This window comes from Homarus americanus, unplaced genomic scaffold, assembly GCF_018991925.1.
Source record: "Homarus americanus isolate GMGI-L3 unplaced genomic scaffold, GMGI_Hamer_2.0 scaffold57965, whole genome shotgun sequence".
Taxonomy (NCBI): domain Eukaryota; kingdom Metazoa; phylum Arthropoda; class Malacostraca; order Decapoda; family Nephropidae; genus Homarus; species Homarus americanus.
In genome coordinates, this window is record NW_024725031.1 from 4,005,981 (window position 1) to 4,020,458 (window position 14,478).

General features: G+C 36.5%; 1 protein-coding gene across 2 annotated transcripts; it reads right to left on the reverse strand.

Annotated features, from left to right (window-relative positions):
- Positions 1 to 1,518: 1,518 nt before the first annotated feature.
- Positions 1,519 to 14,343, reverse strand: LOC121864658 (U3 small nucleolar RNA-associated protein 25 homolog). 2 transcript variants are annotated; one of them, XM_042363791.1, is made up of 9 exons: positions 14,156 to 14,343; positions 10,694 to 11,089; positions 9,716 to 10,386; positions 7,887 to 8,100; positions 7,188 to 7,322; positions 6,205 to 6,435; positions 4,357 to 4,617; positions 3,150 to 3,329; positions 1,519 to 1,719 (listed from the first exon to the last, which is right to left on the reverse strand). In XM_042363791.1, the coding sequence occupies exons 1-9, from the start codon at positions 14,318 to 14,320 to the stop codon at positions 1,549 to 1,551; spliced, it is 2,424 nt and encodes an 807-aa protein (XP_042219725.1). In that variant the 5' UTR covers positions 14,321 to 14,343; the 3' UTR covers positions 1,519 to 1,548. The 2 variants fall into 2 exon arrangements, with proteins under 2 accessions (XP_042219725.1, XP_042219726.1); XM_042363792.1 differs by having other exon boundaries at positions 10,694 to 11,024; positions 14,156 to 14,289.
- Positions 14,344 to 14,478: the final 135 nt, after the last annotated feature.

Below are 14,478 nucleotides of genomic sequence, written 5' to 3' on the forward strand. Positions count from 1 at the left end.
TTATGGTAGTCATCTATCTTTATCGGATCAGCGCCCAATATCCTACAAAATCGTATTAATAAAAAAGATAAGCAAATATGGAACTGTGCAGGATTTAGAACAACTCTGACTATGTTATTTTTTTATGCAATTAATACTTTAGTAGTTATTTTGCTTTTAGATTTTTTGAATGACAACTATTTTTTTAAGATGGTGGCCATTTTTAGGATGGCGGCTATTTTTCAAGATGGAGGCTTCCAAACAATACCGCACTAGTCGGGAATCAAACCCTGGACCTCTTGAGTGTGAACAGGGTTTGATTCCTGACTAGTGAGGTATTGTTTGTATATGGAAGTCTGCATGACACACACACACACACAGTATTACCCCGCTTTACGCGGTTTCACTTTCCGCGATTTCTCATATACGCGGTGCATCTACTCATATACGTGGGAAGCGGCGCAGGTAGGATGCGCACAAGGTCGTCCAGTCATCAAAACATTACCGAGTTCTTCACCCGCCACCCACCACAGCCGGCCCAAGTCAGTGATAGTGATAATTAGAGTGAGGATATGGACTTATATGGACTTTGAGGGGTTTGACAAAGAGGCCCTGCAAGCCTCTGTGGTGGATAGTGATATAATTGATACAAGTGAGGGCCAATAATCTGCCCTCTGCCTCGGAACCAACCCCCCATCCCCGTGTGCCCAGCCATCTTTTCTACTAATGTAAGTGTTAAAAAAACTAATATTATTGATATTTCTCTTAATTATTAATTGTAGCTAGCGTCCGCTTTCAGCTCCAGGATACTCGACTGAGTAGTGCCCCTGAGATGCTTATATACCTCAATTAGGTCGTCCCTTGCCCGTCTGTAGTATAAGCTAGGCAAGTTCAGGCGCTCCAATCTCTCAGGGTAGTTGAGGTGCCGAAGGGCAGGCACCAGTCTGGTGGCCCTCCTTTGAACATTTTCATCCAACTGACAGTCCCTAGCGTATCTCGGGGACCAGACGGGATGACAGTACTCCAGATGGGGAAGCACTTCACTCTGATACGCCTCCTTACCGTTGGTACGCCCCCGGCGTATCCTCTTATACTTCGTGACATTGAATCTCGGCAGCCATTTCTTCGACCATTCTTGGAGCTCACAGAGATCCTTCTGCAGCTCTTCACAGTCCGCTTGGTTCTTGATTTCCCCAAATAACTTGGCGTCACTGAATTTAATTAATTTCTAATTTCTAAACTGCACGGGTCCATGAGCGAAACCCCCCCCCCCCAAAAAAACCGCATGTGTGAAGTGACGGGCCTTACGTTTAAGTACGAGAGTTGCAGCTAGCCAGCCCGGTTTGAAATATTACTGTAAGGGATCGTAATTTTTAATTTACGAATAAGTGGGGTATGCTTTGTGAACATCGAACAGGGGTATTAAAATATTAATTGCGGATAAGCTAGGTTGCAAATAGCGCGGTAATCCTGGATTTCAATTTATTGAATATACTGTATTGTAATTTTTCTTAGGATTGCAAATGAGAAACTGACAAATATGAATGAAGAGAAAACTTTATTTTTGTTTCATTTCCCTATGACACAAAGGTGAACAATTTTAGTGGAATTGATCACTTCACTAGCTCTCTTTGATCCCAAGATGCCAATCAGCTTGGTGAGATCTGTCCGCTGGAAGAGAACAGTCACTGTGCTGGTCCCCAGGTGCTTCTGACGTGTCCGTGGATTTTGGTTCGCTTCCTGTTTTTTAATGAGCATTAAAAAGACACACATTACTTTAAGCAGCAACACAAACAGTATTAAAACCTATTGTTAATCACAAGCAAATATAACCTTTCCTCATCTAATTTAATTTCTGAGCTCTGGTAACAGCCAAATGGGCACCAACCTAACCTGATGTAACCATTAGAATTTGTGTAAGTTGTAATCATGAGGCATCTACCAAAAAGTTAAGTTTGATTTGTGAAAATTTAATATATAAGAGGTAACCTTTACATAAAGTGAGGACTTAGTGTCCCAACTTTCACCATAAACATTACTACAATAGAAAGTCGATATAACACGAAATACATTTCAAGAGAGGTCGCTTTAAACCGAATTCGCACTAAATCGAAGTGTTGTTTTAATGGAATAATTTAGTTTGGCACTTGAGAGAAACACAAAATACTAAAAAGACAGAGTCTACCCAGATGCACCTCAGCCCATCTCCTAGAATAAACTAAACATTGTTTTTTGTAGTATTATGTTAAAACAAACACTCATAAATCAACACAGCTAAAATTATGGGACGTGAAATGGTCTGTTTACTAGCTATCAGCTGATGAGAAGATGGGGTGGGGAGGTGATAATTATGTTTGACAGTTGATGCCAAGGTCTAGTGCTTATTTATTTATCTGTCCCTAAGAGTGTGTATGTTTTTCTCTTATAAAATGTCACTGAACTGACATGGGTGAATATAATTAACATTGCTGGAATTCTTATAAGATAGTGATTAGTTTGAATATATACATGCTATAGTTTGCACTAGACAAAAAATTTATTAATCATTTAGTACATTATTTTGAGTACATGTACAGTACAGCTTTGCCCTTAGGACAGTGTAGCATGCCCAAAGAAACATTAGGTGCAAAATTTAAAATATGATGCGCCAAATAGGAAAGATTCGCTTTAAATTAAAACATAGCCCTTAATTGTGGGTGTCGCTTTAAATCAATAATCTTAAATTGAATCGCTTTAAATCGACGTTCTACTGTATTTGTGCAAATTACTGTACTCAGTTATATGTGCATCTACCCAAAGAAACAATATTGATTTTTAAATTTAAATCTAAGAGACTCACATAAAGCAGTATACTGTGGTGACAAATATTGACCCCCCGACTAATTTTTTTCTTGAGAAATCACCATCAGCATGCATGCACAGATGGATGGATAAATATTTTCTGATTCCCTCCTGTTATGCAGTAGGGAACCAAAATCAATTGAAGTGAACAACCAATAAACAGCTATTTCCCATTCAGTACCAGTGTAATTCCTAAGTGCCAAAGTTCTTCCTTATCGTATAAAAATATATAACGATATCTTTGAGAAATTTTACTAAAATTAATCCAACTACATCCTGGAAATACATATACAGGTACAAGCTAGATACAGTAACAATAAATATCTTACCACCATGAGATTACAGATCTCTGAGAAGAAGTGTGGGTAGGATGGTAGGTCGTAGAATATAATATGTCTAATCCCTTTAATGCGATAACGTCGATAAAAGTGGAATCGTTCAGTATACAACAGGAACTGACGTTTTCCATCGAAGAACAGGCTGCGAGCTTTGGCAACTTTGCTGTTTTGCTATGGATACGAAGATATTAAAATTTTTAAACTCCTTGAGCATAATGATGGGTCTATAATATATGCAGCCTTCTCATTTGGTTTTAAAGTGCATGGCAAGAATGAAATCAAATCCGGAAGTGTTTATTTAGTGGGACAATCTAACAGCCTATGTGCTTGACAATAAATGCAAACAAAGGACTGAGAGAGGGATGCAAGTAGTAATTTCTAAATGGTTCTACTAAGACCAAAAAATTTCCACATTCAGAAGAGATGAAGTTGGAGAGCCACTACTGAACTCCCAAACTCTAACTTTCTTAAGGAAATGCAAGAATCACATTTAAGTGTACATGTATTCTTTGAATCTTTGAATTACAGAAATATACATTAACAGAATCCGGTAGGTCTCGTATGAATTTTGAGATATGGAAGAAAAACTGGTCTCTTTATTTCTCTTCAACATCTCCAGTAAAAACAGAAGAACTGGTTACCCTCCCAACTTACAGGAGATACTTTCCTTTCACATGACCATGATTGTGGAACCCATTATAGCAAGGTAGAATAGGGGATATTTTCATGGACAATTCACACTTTACCCCAGAAAATCTACAATTGAAGTAAATGGAGACCGTAATGTCCTTTAAGCTACATAACTTCTATATTTTGGTTCACTTGCACTTCCAACAACTCTTTTAAGATCCATAATGAGAAAGAAACTGTTGGATAAATCAGTTTACAGCAGAGATAAGAAAGCCTGAGCAGCATTGAGAACAGTAAGCTGTGTACCAATTATTTTTACTTTTTGGTGGCGTGGAAAATTTTTGTCCATGGGAATGCATCCTAAATTATACAATGGAAGTCAACAATGGGGAAACAGATATCAAGTTATGGATAACTTTTCAAGAACATAACCCTACCATAACTCAATGGATGTGAATCTTGAATTTCACAAAAACAACCTTAGAGGAGTCAAATATTCCCAATGTGAGTGAGCTATAATAAATTGTTGCATTGTATTTTCAAAAACGAATTCCAATGTTACACTTACCCCAACCATGTATTCATTAATGGTTGCAATACTGGTGCCTCCATCCTCCTTCAAATAACGGACAAGTCGAACATAATCACAATAATCAGGAATATACACCATAGTGTGAGAACGCATGCTTGATCGCAACTGGGGGAAAATCTCTTGAGTAAAAAAGCGGAATCGACTGTCTGGATCTCTCATTCCTGCGATGCGATGAAGAACAAGTTCAGCTTGCACCACAACTTCTTGCACAGAGCCATTATCTACAGGGTTTAGTACCTGTATGGAAATAATTATTTTCATATTAATGATCCTATAAAACCCGAGAACTCATAAACTATCACACAATATATATGTGAACACACATTCATTAATCATTTCAATTAGATGAATTTGGGTACATACACCAGTTATTGCAAAAACTTTATGTTTTTATGCTGAATTAATGTTGGAAGGCTTCCTTCCCCAAAGCCAGGCCAGTACATTCCTACAAGTGTTGGTCTTTATGTAAACAGGGAAGTACATATCAGTGAATCCTGAATAATATAATAGTTTATAAAGAAACACAAAAATTCAAGAAAAAGAAATAACATCAAATGAAAATGTTGGTGGACACCAACAGTATCTATTTGCACCAGTAGCCAGGTCCCACTGTTAGTGTAGGATAGTTACCTCAGGACTAATTCAAATAGTGTATCCTGTGATGTGGTGTAGTTTGGGCATTTTCATGTTAACCAATGACACCCATACAAATGAGGTAAACTGTAATTTCTCTTTAATCTTGCAGATGTAAAATTAAGCTCCCACGGTATACAGTATTTACAGTACTGTAGAAATAAGAATAAGACATATAACCTCAAACCTCTTTTGTTAAGAATAAATTTAGAAAAGTAGATACAGCACCTCTATATATTTCCCCTGATTAATATAATAAAAATAAGGAGTTGGCAGCAGGCAGCTACCAAAAGGGGGTACTACCACCCAGGAAGATATTGGAAGCATAATGTGTTGTCTAATGGTAGACCCTGCTGCTATATGGCATCACAAAAATTGTGACCAAGTCCCAGATTGCAGACCTGACTTTCTGCATCATTTACACACAATTGCAGGGTCTCAATTGTTTCTCTTACTATTGACAACACAACATACATAATGTATATTGTTTCAAATTTATATTTTTTTGTATTCTTTATTATTATTATTATTATTATTATTATAATAGTATTATTATTATTATCATCATTATTAATTCATTATTTTATTTTCAATTTTGTATTTTGTATTATAAATTTTATTTACTATGAATTATTATTATTATTATTATTATTACAATTTTGCTTCCCAGGCCCCGATGAGGGTCAGTGACCTGTGCCCGGGTGGACTAATCCCTGTAAAAAAAAAACTGTAATGCATGGATCAGTTCTAGTAAGTAACTGACATTAAGATAAAGAAACACGACAACTCCCTCTAAATATTATAATATTTATACACGATAGTAAATAGAGTAATTAAATCACAATCTATTCCATACTGCATTGCATTCATATCTTAACAGGGAGATTTTGTTCATTACAATGATGTCTCCTACTATCAAAAACTGCACTTTTCATGGCACTTACAGGCTCTGCCCAGGAAGTGCTTAGCAGCGATAACATCTTCCAGATTATTAACGAGGCACACTCAACCAATAAATATGTATGAATTCTATAAATCACAGTAAAATCCCAAATTTACGTGGTACCATTTTACTGGAAATATTGGCCCCAAGCTACTTTGTAAAAATGGGATTTTACATATAAGTTTAACAAACAAGAAACATTTGAATGAATAATGCGATACACCGGGCATGTAAAAAATAAACTGTACCTGCAATCTTCCAGTTAAATTAGTGCACTTGCTTATGAGAGCTCTATTGTGGTCTATATGAGTTGACGAGAAGAGAACAGTCTGACGATACAGTGGGGAGTGACCGTCCAGGGACCACAGACGTACTCTAGTGAGATCAACATCAAGCTTATGGATATCACGTGGAGGTTTGTTTACTGTTTCCATCAGTACAAGAACGTGTTCCCAATTTTGCATCATGAAGACGTCAGCCTGCAAAAAGTATAAATTGTATTAATCTCTTTCTTCATACTGTATCTATACCTTCAACCTTGCATGTACTGTATAGTATAACCTCTCATGTTTGCATATTCCAGGCACCAACAGTGTGGCAAACTTTATAATTCTGTGAGCTAATGAGTGGCTTACCAGGATAACATGGGTACAATGAACCTTGGCTCATTTATACTTATACTTATCACAATCTCTCTAAAATACTTTAGGTTTCATGTTTATTCAAGACATCAACAGGTCATGAGACCCACTATTCCCCTCTACCCAATAAAGGGTGACCTGACATTCCATCAGAAAGTCAGTAATATGAGACCACCAATCCCCTACCCTACCTTCACCTGACATTGAGTCAGGTCTGGTCCCTCCCCAAAATACTGAGATTTCGTCTTTATTCAATAAATTTTCAGAAAATGCTCTCGAATTTCGACCTCAGAAAATTTGTTCCCAAACCCTTAAAAAAAATTTTAAATTCCGACTTTGGGAATGCTTTTCTGAGCAAATTTAAATTCCGGCTATCGGAGAGTTCCGGGTTTGAGGGAATCCGGCTAACGGAGATATTACTGTATAAAAATATGCAAACATGTAAAGAATATATAGCAATGCTCTAAAACAATGAAAGGACATCTACACCATCAAACATCTACATCACAAAGAAAAAATCCTATAAAATATAATTCATAAAATTCGCAAAAATTTAGTAATTAAGATAACATTAAGATAATATTCAATACCTGATCCATGATTAGGATTTCAATAGATGTAAGGAAGTCTGAGTCCGCACCAGTATTGGAAGAGTTTCCCATCACATAACGAAGGCCAAGTGGGGAAGCTATTATGATATCAGAATTGTAGAAATCTGCATACAGCTGAAAATGATTAATTTGAATATTTTTTATATTGTAAAGCAAAAATTAGAATGAATGGTCTCTCTCTAAAATAAGCCTTTTCCAAAAACAATGCAGGGTGACTGGTATTAAGGGCAATTACTCACACACATTCTCCCATCATTTGATGTTATTCATTCTTACTGCAGAGGCAACCCTCTCCTGCACCATGTGGTTCACTGCACATTCATAATGGAGGAGAGAGGGGGGGGGCATGAAACACCGTATGTGCTGGACCAGGGGAGGAGGGTGTGTACATCTCACACTTTAACCAGATATTTTGGTCAGGTTTCACAATATGTACAGTGTAGGTCAGATGACCAAATTGTGTACAGGTATGAGATTCTGTGCACACAATAGTTTATCACACAAAGTCATACAGAGCAAACAAACAGTAGTTAAGAAGTCACATGTTAATGGATGCCTAAGTTACCATAAGACACAAAAATAATAATCACAGAGATGACACATAAGGCGACTTGACCCTTTAACCAGGTAAGCTGAAAATGCCTGGATGAAACTTTTCTTAAAATACTTCATTCTTACCTTGAGGGAGCTTTTGGTAAGCTTTAGTCCAATTTTGAAATCTTCACTGATATCTCCCTTAAATGTTTCCTGGAAGTCCTCTGGTCTATTTAGCTTGCTAACACTATCTTTACCTTCCTCATCTCCAGGACCAAAGTCTTCACGGAAACGATTCTGATTTTGAATGGTGACAGCCTTACCCTCCAATAGAAGTGATGTTATTGTCTCCACAAGTCTGAGAAATAAAAGTGGATAATACATTATACTGCAACTTTATAATATTTAATGAGAAGATTTCTGGAAAATATAGCTGTATGCAGCAGCAGCATCTACGGAACAAGGAGAAAGTATTGACTGCAATATATTTTGAGATGAAGAACAAGATAAACCATTTTGCTGCGATAACAATGTTCATAGGAATATTGTATAATTTAATGAAGGAAAATTAGATTTGTTCTACACTATGATAGAACTTAAATCATATACTGTATATATACACACACAGTCTCTCCCCGACTTACGACGGTCATGGCCGTATAAAATATTTTTCACGTTACGTATTTTTGAGTCCAGACGTTAGTGAACGCTCTGTGTACTGACAAAATTTTCGTTTGTATTTCCCTTTAAAATGGCTGGCAAGCGTAAAAGTGAGAGTTCTCGTGGTGCTGAGAAGAAAAAGAGACACCAATTTTAGAATTTCTATGTATTATTTTCGCCTTTTCGACTTACGACCTGGTCGTCAAGACGGAACCCCGTCGTAAGTCGAGGAGAGACTGTACACACACACACACATTGTTTCAATGGGATTTTGGGTAATTGGTTCCAGCTCACCGAAAATTACATACAAACTAAAAATAAATGCAGTAAAATACACTTATTTTGAGGTGTGTATGTAGAAGGCTCCTGGTTGATGATGATGATGATGGGAATTAGAAGTGGGGGTGGAGGAGAAGGGAGAAGAGAAGGCAGTAGGGTGGAAGAGAAATCACTCCATGCTTCATGCTGCCATTTCACCCATAAAATTTTTAGTTCACTTGGTGTAATTCAAGATTATTTTCTTTAAATCAACACTGCATTGCACTATATATTGTCAATATGTAAAATAAATTTCAGAATGACCAATAATTGTTCTGTAAAAACGTAAAAATAGTTTATGTTCAAGAGAGTCTCAAGCAAGATGCTTCCTCCACTGAGCACACACACAAACTGACGCCATTCTGGGTGAGTCAAGTGGCTGTTTGGCGCGCTAAAAACTAGTTCCCTGTACTTCAATTATGTTAAATAATTGTTAAAATGACTAAAAATTTTAATATAAGACTTGGAAAATCATTGAATAGTACAACCTTCTTTATATTTACTCAAATGGTAAAGAATTTAAGCCCTAAAACCGATTACTGTATTGATGGACTAATACTCCAGCTGGTGAGCAGGCGAAAACATGTTGACACGATTTCGTAAGGATTTCGTTAACCGAATTTTTGTTCGTTAATCGAGTTGAAGATTCTTATGGAAGGTAATTCGTTAACCGAAATTTTGTTAACCGAGGCGTTCGTTAACTATCACTGTATATATATATATATATATATATATATATATATATATATATATATATATATATATATATATATATATATATATATATATATATATATATATATATATATATATATATATATATATATATATGGGTGGAGCTTCACATTTTATAGGTCAAATGTACACAGCGCAATCACTAACGTCGGGAATCAAAAATACGCAATTTGAAATTTTTTTGGTATGACTGGGGCGGTCGTATGTCAGGGTGGTCGTAAGTCGAGGAGTACCTGTATATATAAATTTTGCAAAAATACCTGTAAGCTGAATGTTTGAATGGGAGAACAATAAGGACCCTCGGCCTTGAATATCCTTGGTCACGATAATTATCTGAATCTTCATATCTCTTCTCACTTTTTGCTTTAGTGATCTTGGCAGAATGATTAACAATTTTCTTTCTGGTTTTGAGAATATGATTAATGGCATGTAATGCATAGACAGTTCTCACTTCCTCCCAGTTCTCATGAGTGGCCTGTGGGTAATACATATCACAATAACTTGACAAAACACTGAGTAATTCCTTCTGTAAATCTGTTAAGCTTGTGGGGCATTCACAACTACCACTGATATTGGCAGATAATATATTCTTTTGCAATGCCTTCCTTATGTAAAATTTATCTAGATTAAAATTCTTCTTCTCTGGAGGTTGAGGAATGACTGCAATATTAGGCATTGAGGAACTCTGATTTTCCTCTGCAAGTAATAAGAGTTTAGGAATTTTTACTTCAACATTTGGAACTTCTACTTTTATTCTCCCTAAAGTAGGCCACTCATTGAAATTTGATATCCAGCTTTTAGTATCCTTTATTTGCTCTGCAGCAGTCTCACTCAGGTTCCTTTCAAAATGCAATGAAAATGGATCACCCTGGCTTTGTGACGAATCTTCTCCCTCTTCTTCATCCAATGCTGCAGTGCTGTCATTTACATTCTGTCCATGAAAAGTTTCCATTAGAAATGGAAATGTTTTAGAATAAATATAATTTCACTTTCTTAAGAGGCATCATTATTATAGGGTAACTGCTTATATTAACTATAAAGGGCAATTTAGAGTTCAATAAACTAGCAGACCAAAAACTTATGGTAAAATGTGAATATGACCCAATTCTAAAGCCATGAATGAGAAAACCTTTGTTAATTTTTCTATGAGTTCATTATAAAGTGTTTCCCTGGGTGACTATAGCCTCTGGCCTACAGTCTAAATTAACAATAGTGTACTGTACCATATAGCTACAAACCTGCATTTCTCCTAAACTTTCTGCATCATCGTCATCATCATCATTAGATGTATCAGTGTCTTGTCCTGCATAACTCTCCATGTTTTTTTCTCCTGCTACAATATCATTTTCTATTTCACTTTCTGCATGTTCAGTGTCACCATTAGCATCACTACCTTCATCAGTTACATCAGTTACCTCTTCTTCCTCCTCAGCCCCATCTTCCTCCTCTTCTTCATCATCATCATCATCATCCTCCTCATCTTCATCACTGCCAACAGCTTTACAACTGTTGGTGTTAAATGTGGCAAGGAGTCTTGCTACAGCATCTGTACCGGCACACTCTTCATCACTGGAAGAATCATCAGTATTTTCATCCTCTCCACTTACATGATAACTTTCATCAATATCTTCCACCTGTAAAAAGGAAGAACTATGATTTCTGGAGAGAGTACAGTATGTAAACATATTAAAGGACTGTAAGTCCAAAAGTATACTTCATTGCAGCTCACAGAAACACTTCTTTTTGGAAGAAACCAGATTCAGAATTGGATATTCATAAAATTTTTAACAAGTTTTATTTACAATAGTTTATCTTTACCCCCACATTTTCCTTATCCTTTAGAGCTATACTATACCTACAGTATATTAGTGATAAAAAAAGTTATTGATAAACCACAACTGATTTTAACAAGAATGAACCCATGAGTATTTATTTATACAGTAACTTTGCTTGTACTAAATCAGTGATAGCTACTTCATAACCCTAATTTTGATAATAATTTAGGACATGTACAAAGTTTAACCACATAGATACTTTCAAATTGTTTTCTATTGAAGAAAATTTTTATCTTACCTCAAGAAAACAGAAAATATAGTAGTGACAAGAAACAGGAATTTTCATATTGTTATTCTGGCAAATTTTTATCCTGAACACTAATTTATGTCCAGTTAATACCATTTTAATTGTTTACAAAACGATCATTTCATAAACACAAATGGTTCCCAGTGACTATTCCATACACACAAACACTTCCAGCAACTGCTACAATATATGATTTATCAGAAATAAAATGATAAAATCCAAGCTCGTGATCATAGGATGGAAATACTGTGCAGTTTTGTATGCAGTACATGCGTATTTTAGATTAGGTTAACAAAGATACGGAAAGGTCGTTGAGAAGCGTTTTTTAAGATATCGAGCACCAGAAGTGACGTCAACTGAGTTTGGTGGGTATAAGTCTATTATCTAAAGCAGTCCAGCTATCTCCCCTATAAAGGAGCACTTTGGGTAATTATTTAGCTTAGCACATGACCTGGGCTTCAGGATGAAAATAGGTTCTTATATAGTGGGCAATGCTATGAATTAGAGGGAAATGGTGGGGTAAAAGAAGTCGTGGTGACACTACGAAACTTTAAAACCCCATCCAAACCTAATTTAATGCCATGTTCCTAGCCCCCAGGCTGTCACACCATGGTTGGTGAGGGTCGTATCACAGTCGACACATGTTGACTTCTTCGACAGATGCTCATTTTAATCAATCCAAATATTATTTATATCTATGTTGAAAATTTGCACATGTAATTCCAGAGACAACCGGTTCATAAATAAATTCTATCTCGGAAAGTTAAAGAAACTATTTTCATCCTGAAGTCCAGCCTATCCAGGTTCATGTGCTGGTTAACATGTATATTAATGCTGCCAACGATTCTAGCAAGAATACATTGATTTTCCACCATAATTTATGTTGTTAATCCCTAGTGACAGTGTTCTCTTTTGGGTAAGTGTTTCTTTTTTTATAATTTATACTAAAATACCGTCAGCAAGCCATGGGAGGGGGAGTGCATGGTGCGCGGGTCGTCTGAATCGCTTTACAAATGAACCAACTCTGAAAAAATAGCGTTTCCTCAATAAGGGAATACGTTACGATAGGTTTAATAAGAATAAGTTAAATACTGACATTATATAATCACTGAGGGGGAACGAGGGCCTCCCCCCCTCACTATGGGGTTAGGTCAGGTTCGTTTGGGTTAAATATGGAAAATATTAGTTTTTTCAAAAAGAAAAAACTCTCTCCGATTAAAAAAACAGCAAAATTCATGCAGGAAAAAAAAATTTTGCTGTCAAAATTGCTCGCAGCACTTAAGTAAATGTTTACGCATGTGCTAAACCGAATATTAAAAGTACTTTGTCCTCTTCAAAAACACGGGAGTTGTGTCAGACTTGTGGAAACAGGCAAATGTAGTACCCATATTCAAAAAGGGAAATAGATCATCAGCGTAATTACCGGCCGATTAGTTTGACGTTAGTAGTGGGGAAATTTCTTGAATCAATTATAGCAACTAGCATCCGATTGCATTTAGAGAAAAACAAATAAATCTACGACTCTCAACATGGGTTTACAAAGGGTAAATCTTATCTAACAAATCTGCTGACGTTTTTTAGGAAAGTCTTCGAGGTAGTAGATAATGACGAAAATTACGATGTTATTTACTTAGACTTTAGTAAAGCGTTTGACAGAGTACCGCATCAGAGGCTTCTGAGAAAAGTTAAGGCTCATGGTATCGAGGTAACGTTTTAAATTGGATAAAATCATGGCTCACCGATAGAACACAGAGGGTCAGCATAGATGGTGTTAAATCTGACTGGGGCTGTGTAACCAGTGGGGTTCCCCAGGGGTCAGTCCTGGGCCCACTCTTGTTCATAATCTACATAAACGATCTGGATACTGGAATCAACAGTGACATAAGCAAGTTTGCGGATGACACCAAAATAAGGCGGCAGATTAATTCATGGCAGGATGCAAATGCACTACTGGAGGATTTAAATAAACTGCAGGGGTGGTCTGAAAAATGGCAAATGAAATTCAACACCAGCAAGTGCAGCGTACTTAATATTGGAAGAACAAATACTGTCAATGTATACAGCCTTAACAACATCAACCTAGAGAAGTCGACTTGTGAAAGAGACTTGGGGGTACTTGTAAGCCCGGACCTACGGCCTAGAAAACAGTGCGTTAATGTTCGAAATAAGGTAAACAGAGTATTATGTTTTATGTCTAGAAGTGTAAGTAACAAGAGTGCAGAGGTCTTATTGCAACTATATCTTGCGCTAGTCAGGCCGCACCACCATTATGCGGTTCAGTTCTGGTGCCCTTATTATAGAATGGATATCAATTCACTAGAGTCGGTGCAGCGAAGAATGACGAAAATGATTCCGGGACTTAGAAACCTTCCATATCAGGATAGGTTAAAGAAACTTAACTTGCATTCCCTAGAAAGACGAAGAGTGCGGGGAGATATGATAGAAGTATTTAAGTGGGTGAAAGGAATCAATAAAGGGGATATAGATAAAGTTCTTATAATATCCGAGCAAGATAGGACTCATAGCAACGGATTTAAATTGGATAAATTTTAGGAGGAAGATAGGAAGGAACTGGTTCACCAATAGGGTGGTAATACACTAGCAGGTTATAACTCTACCTTCCTTCTTTTAATATTCAAATCTTCTTCTTCAATAGGGTGAGCCTCTCCAAATTCCTCATATTGTCTTTTCCTCTTCGGGTTATCTTCATTTTTATCATTCTTCCTTCTTCCTTTGATATATAAACTTTTGTGTCCTCTATACCCACCTCTGCCACGCGCCATTGTTCCCGTATGTTGCTCTACACACTCTGAGGAACATCGTACACTATTTCACTAAAGATTGTTGAACACTATTTGATTATGTTGTGCAGCAAATGATATTGTATGAATTTTAATGATTCGAATTTAAAAAGCTCGAATACTTTCTTCCGCTTACAATT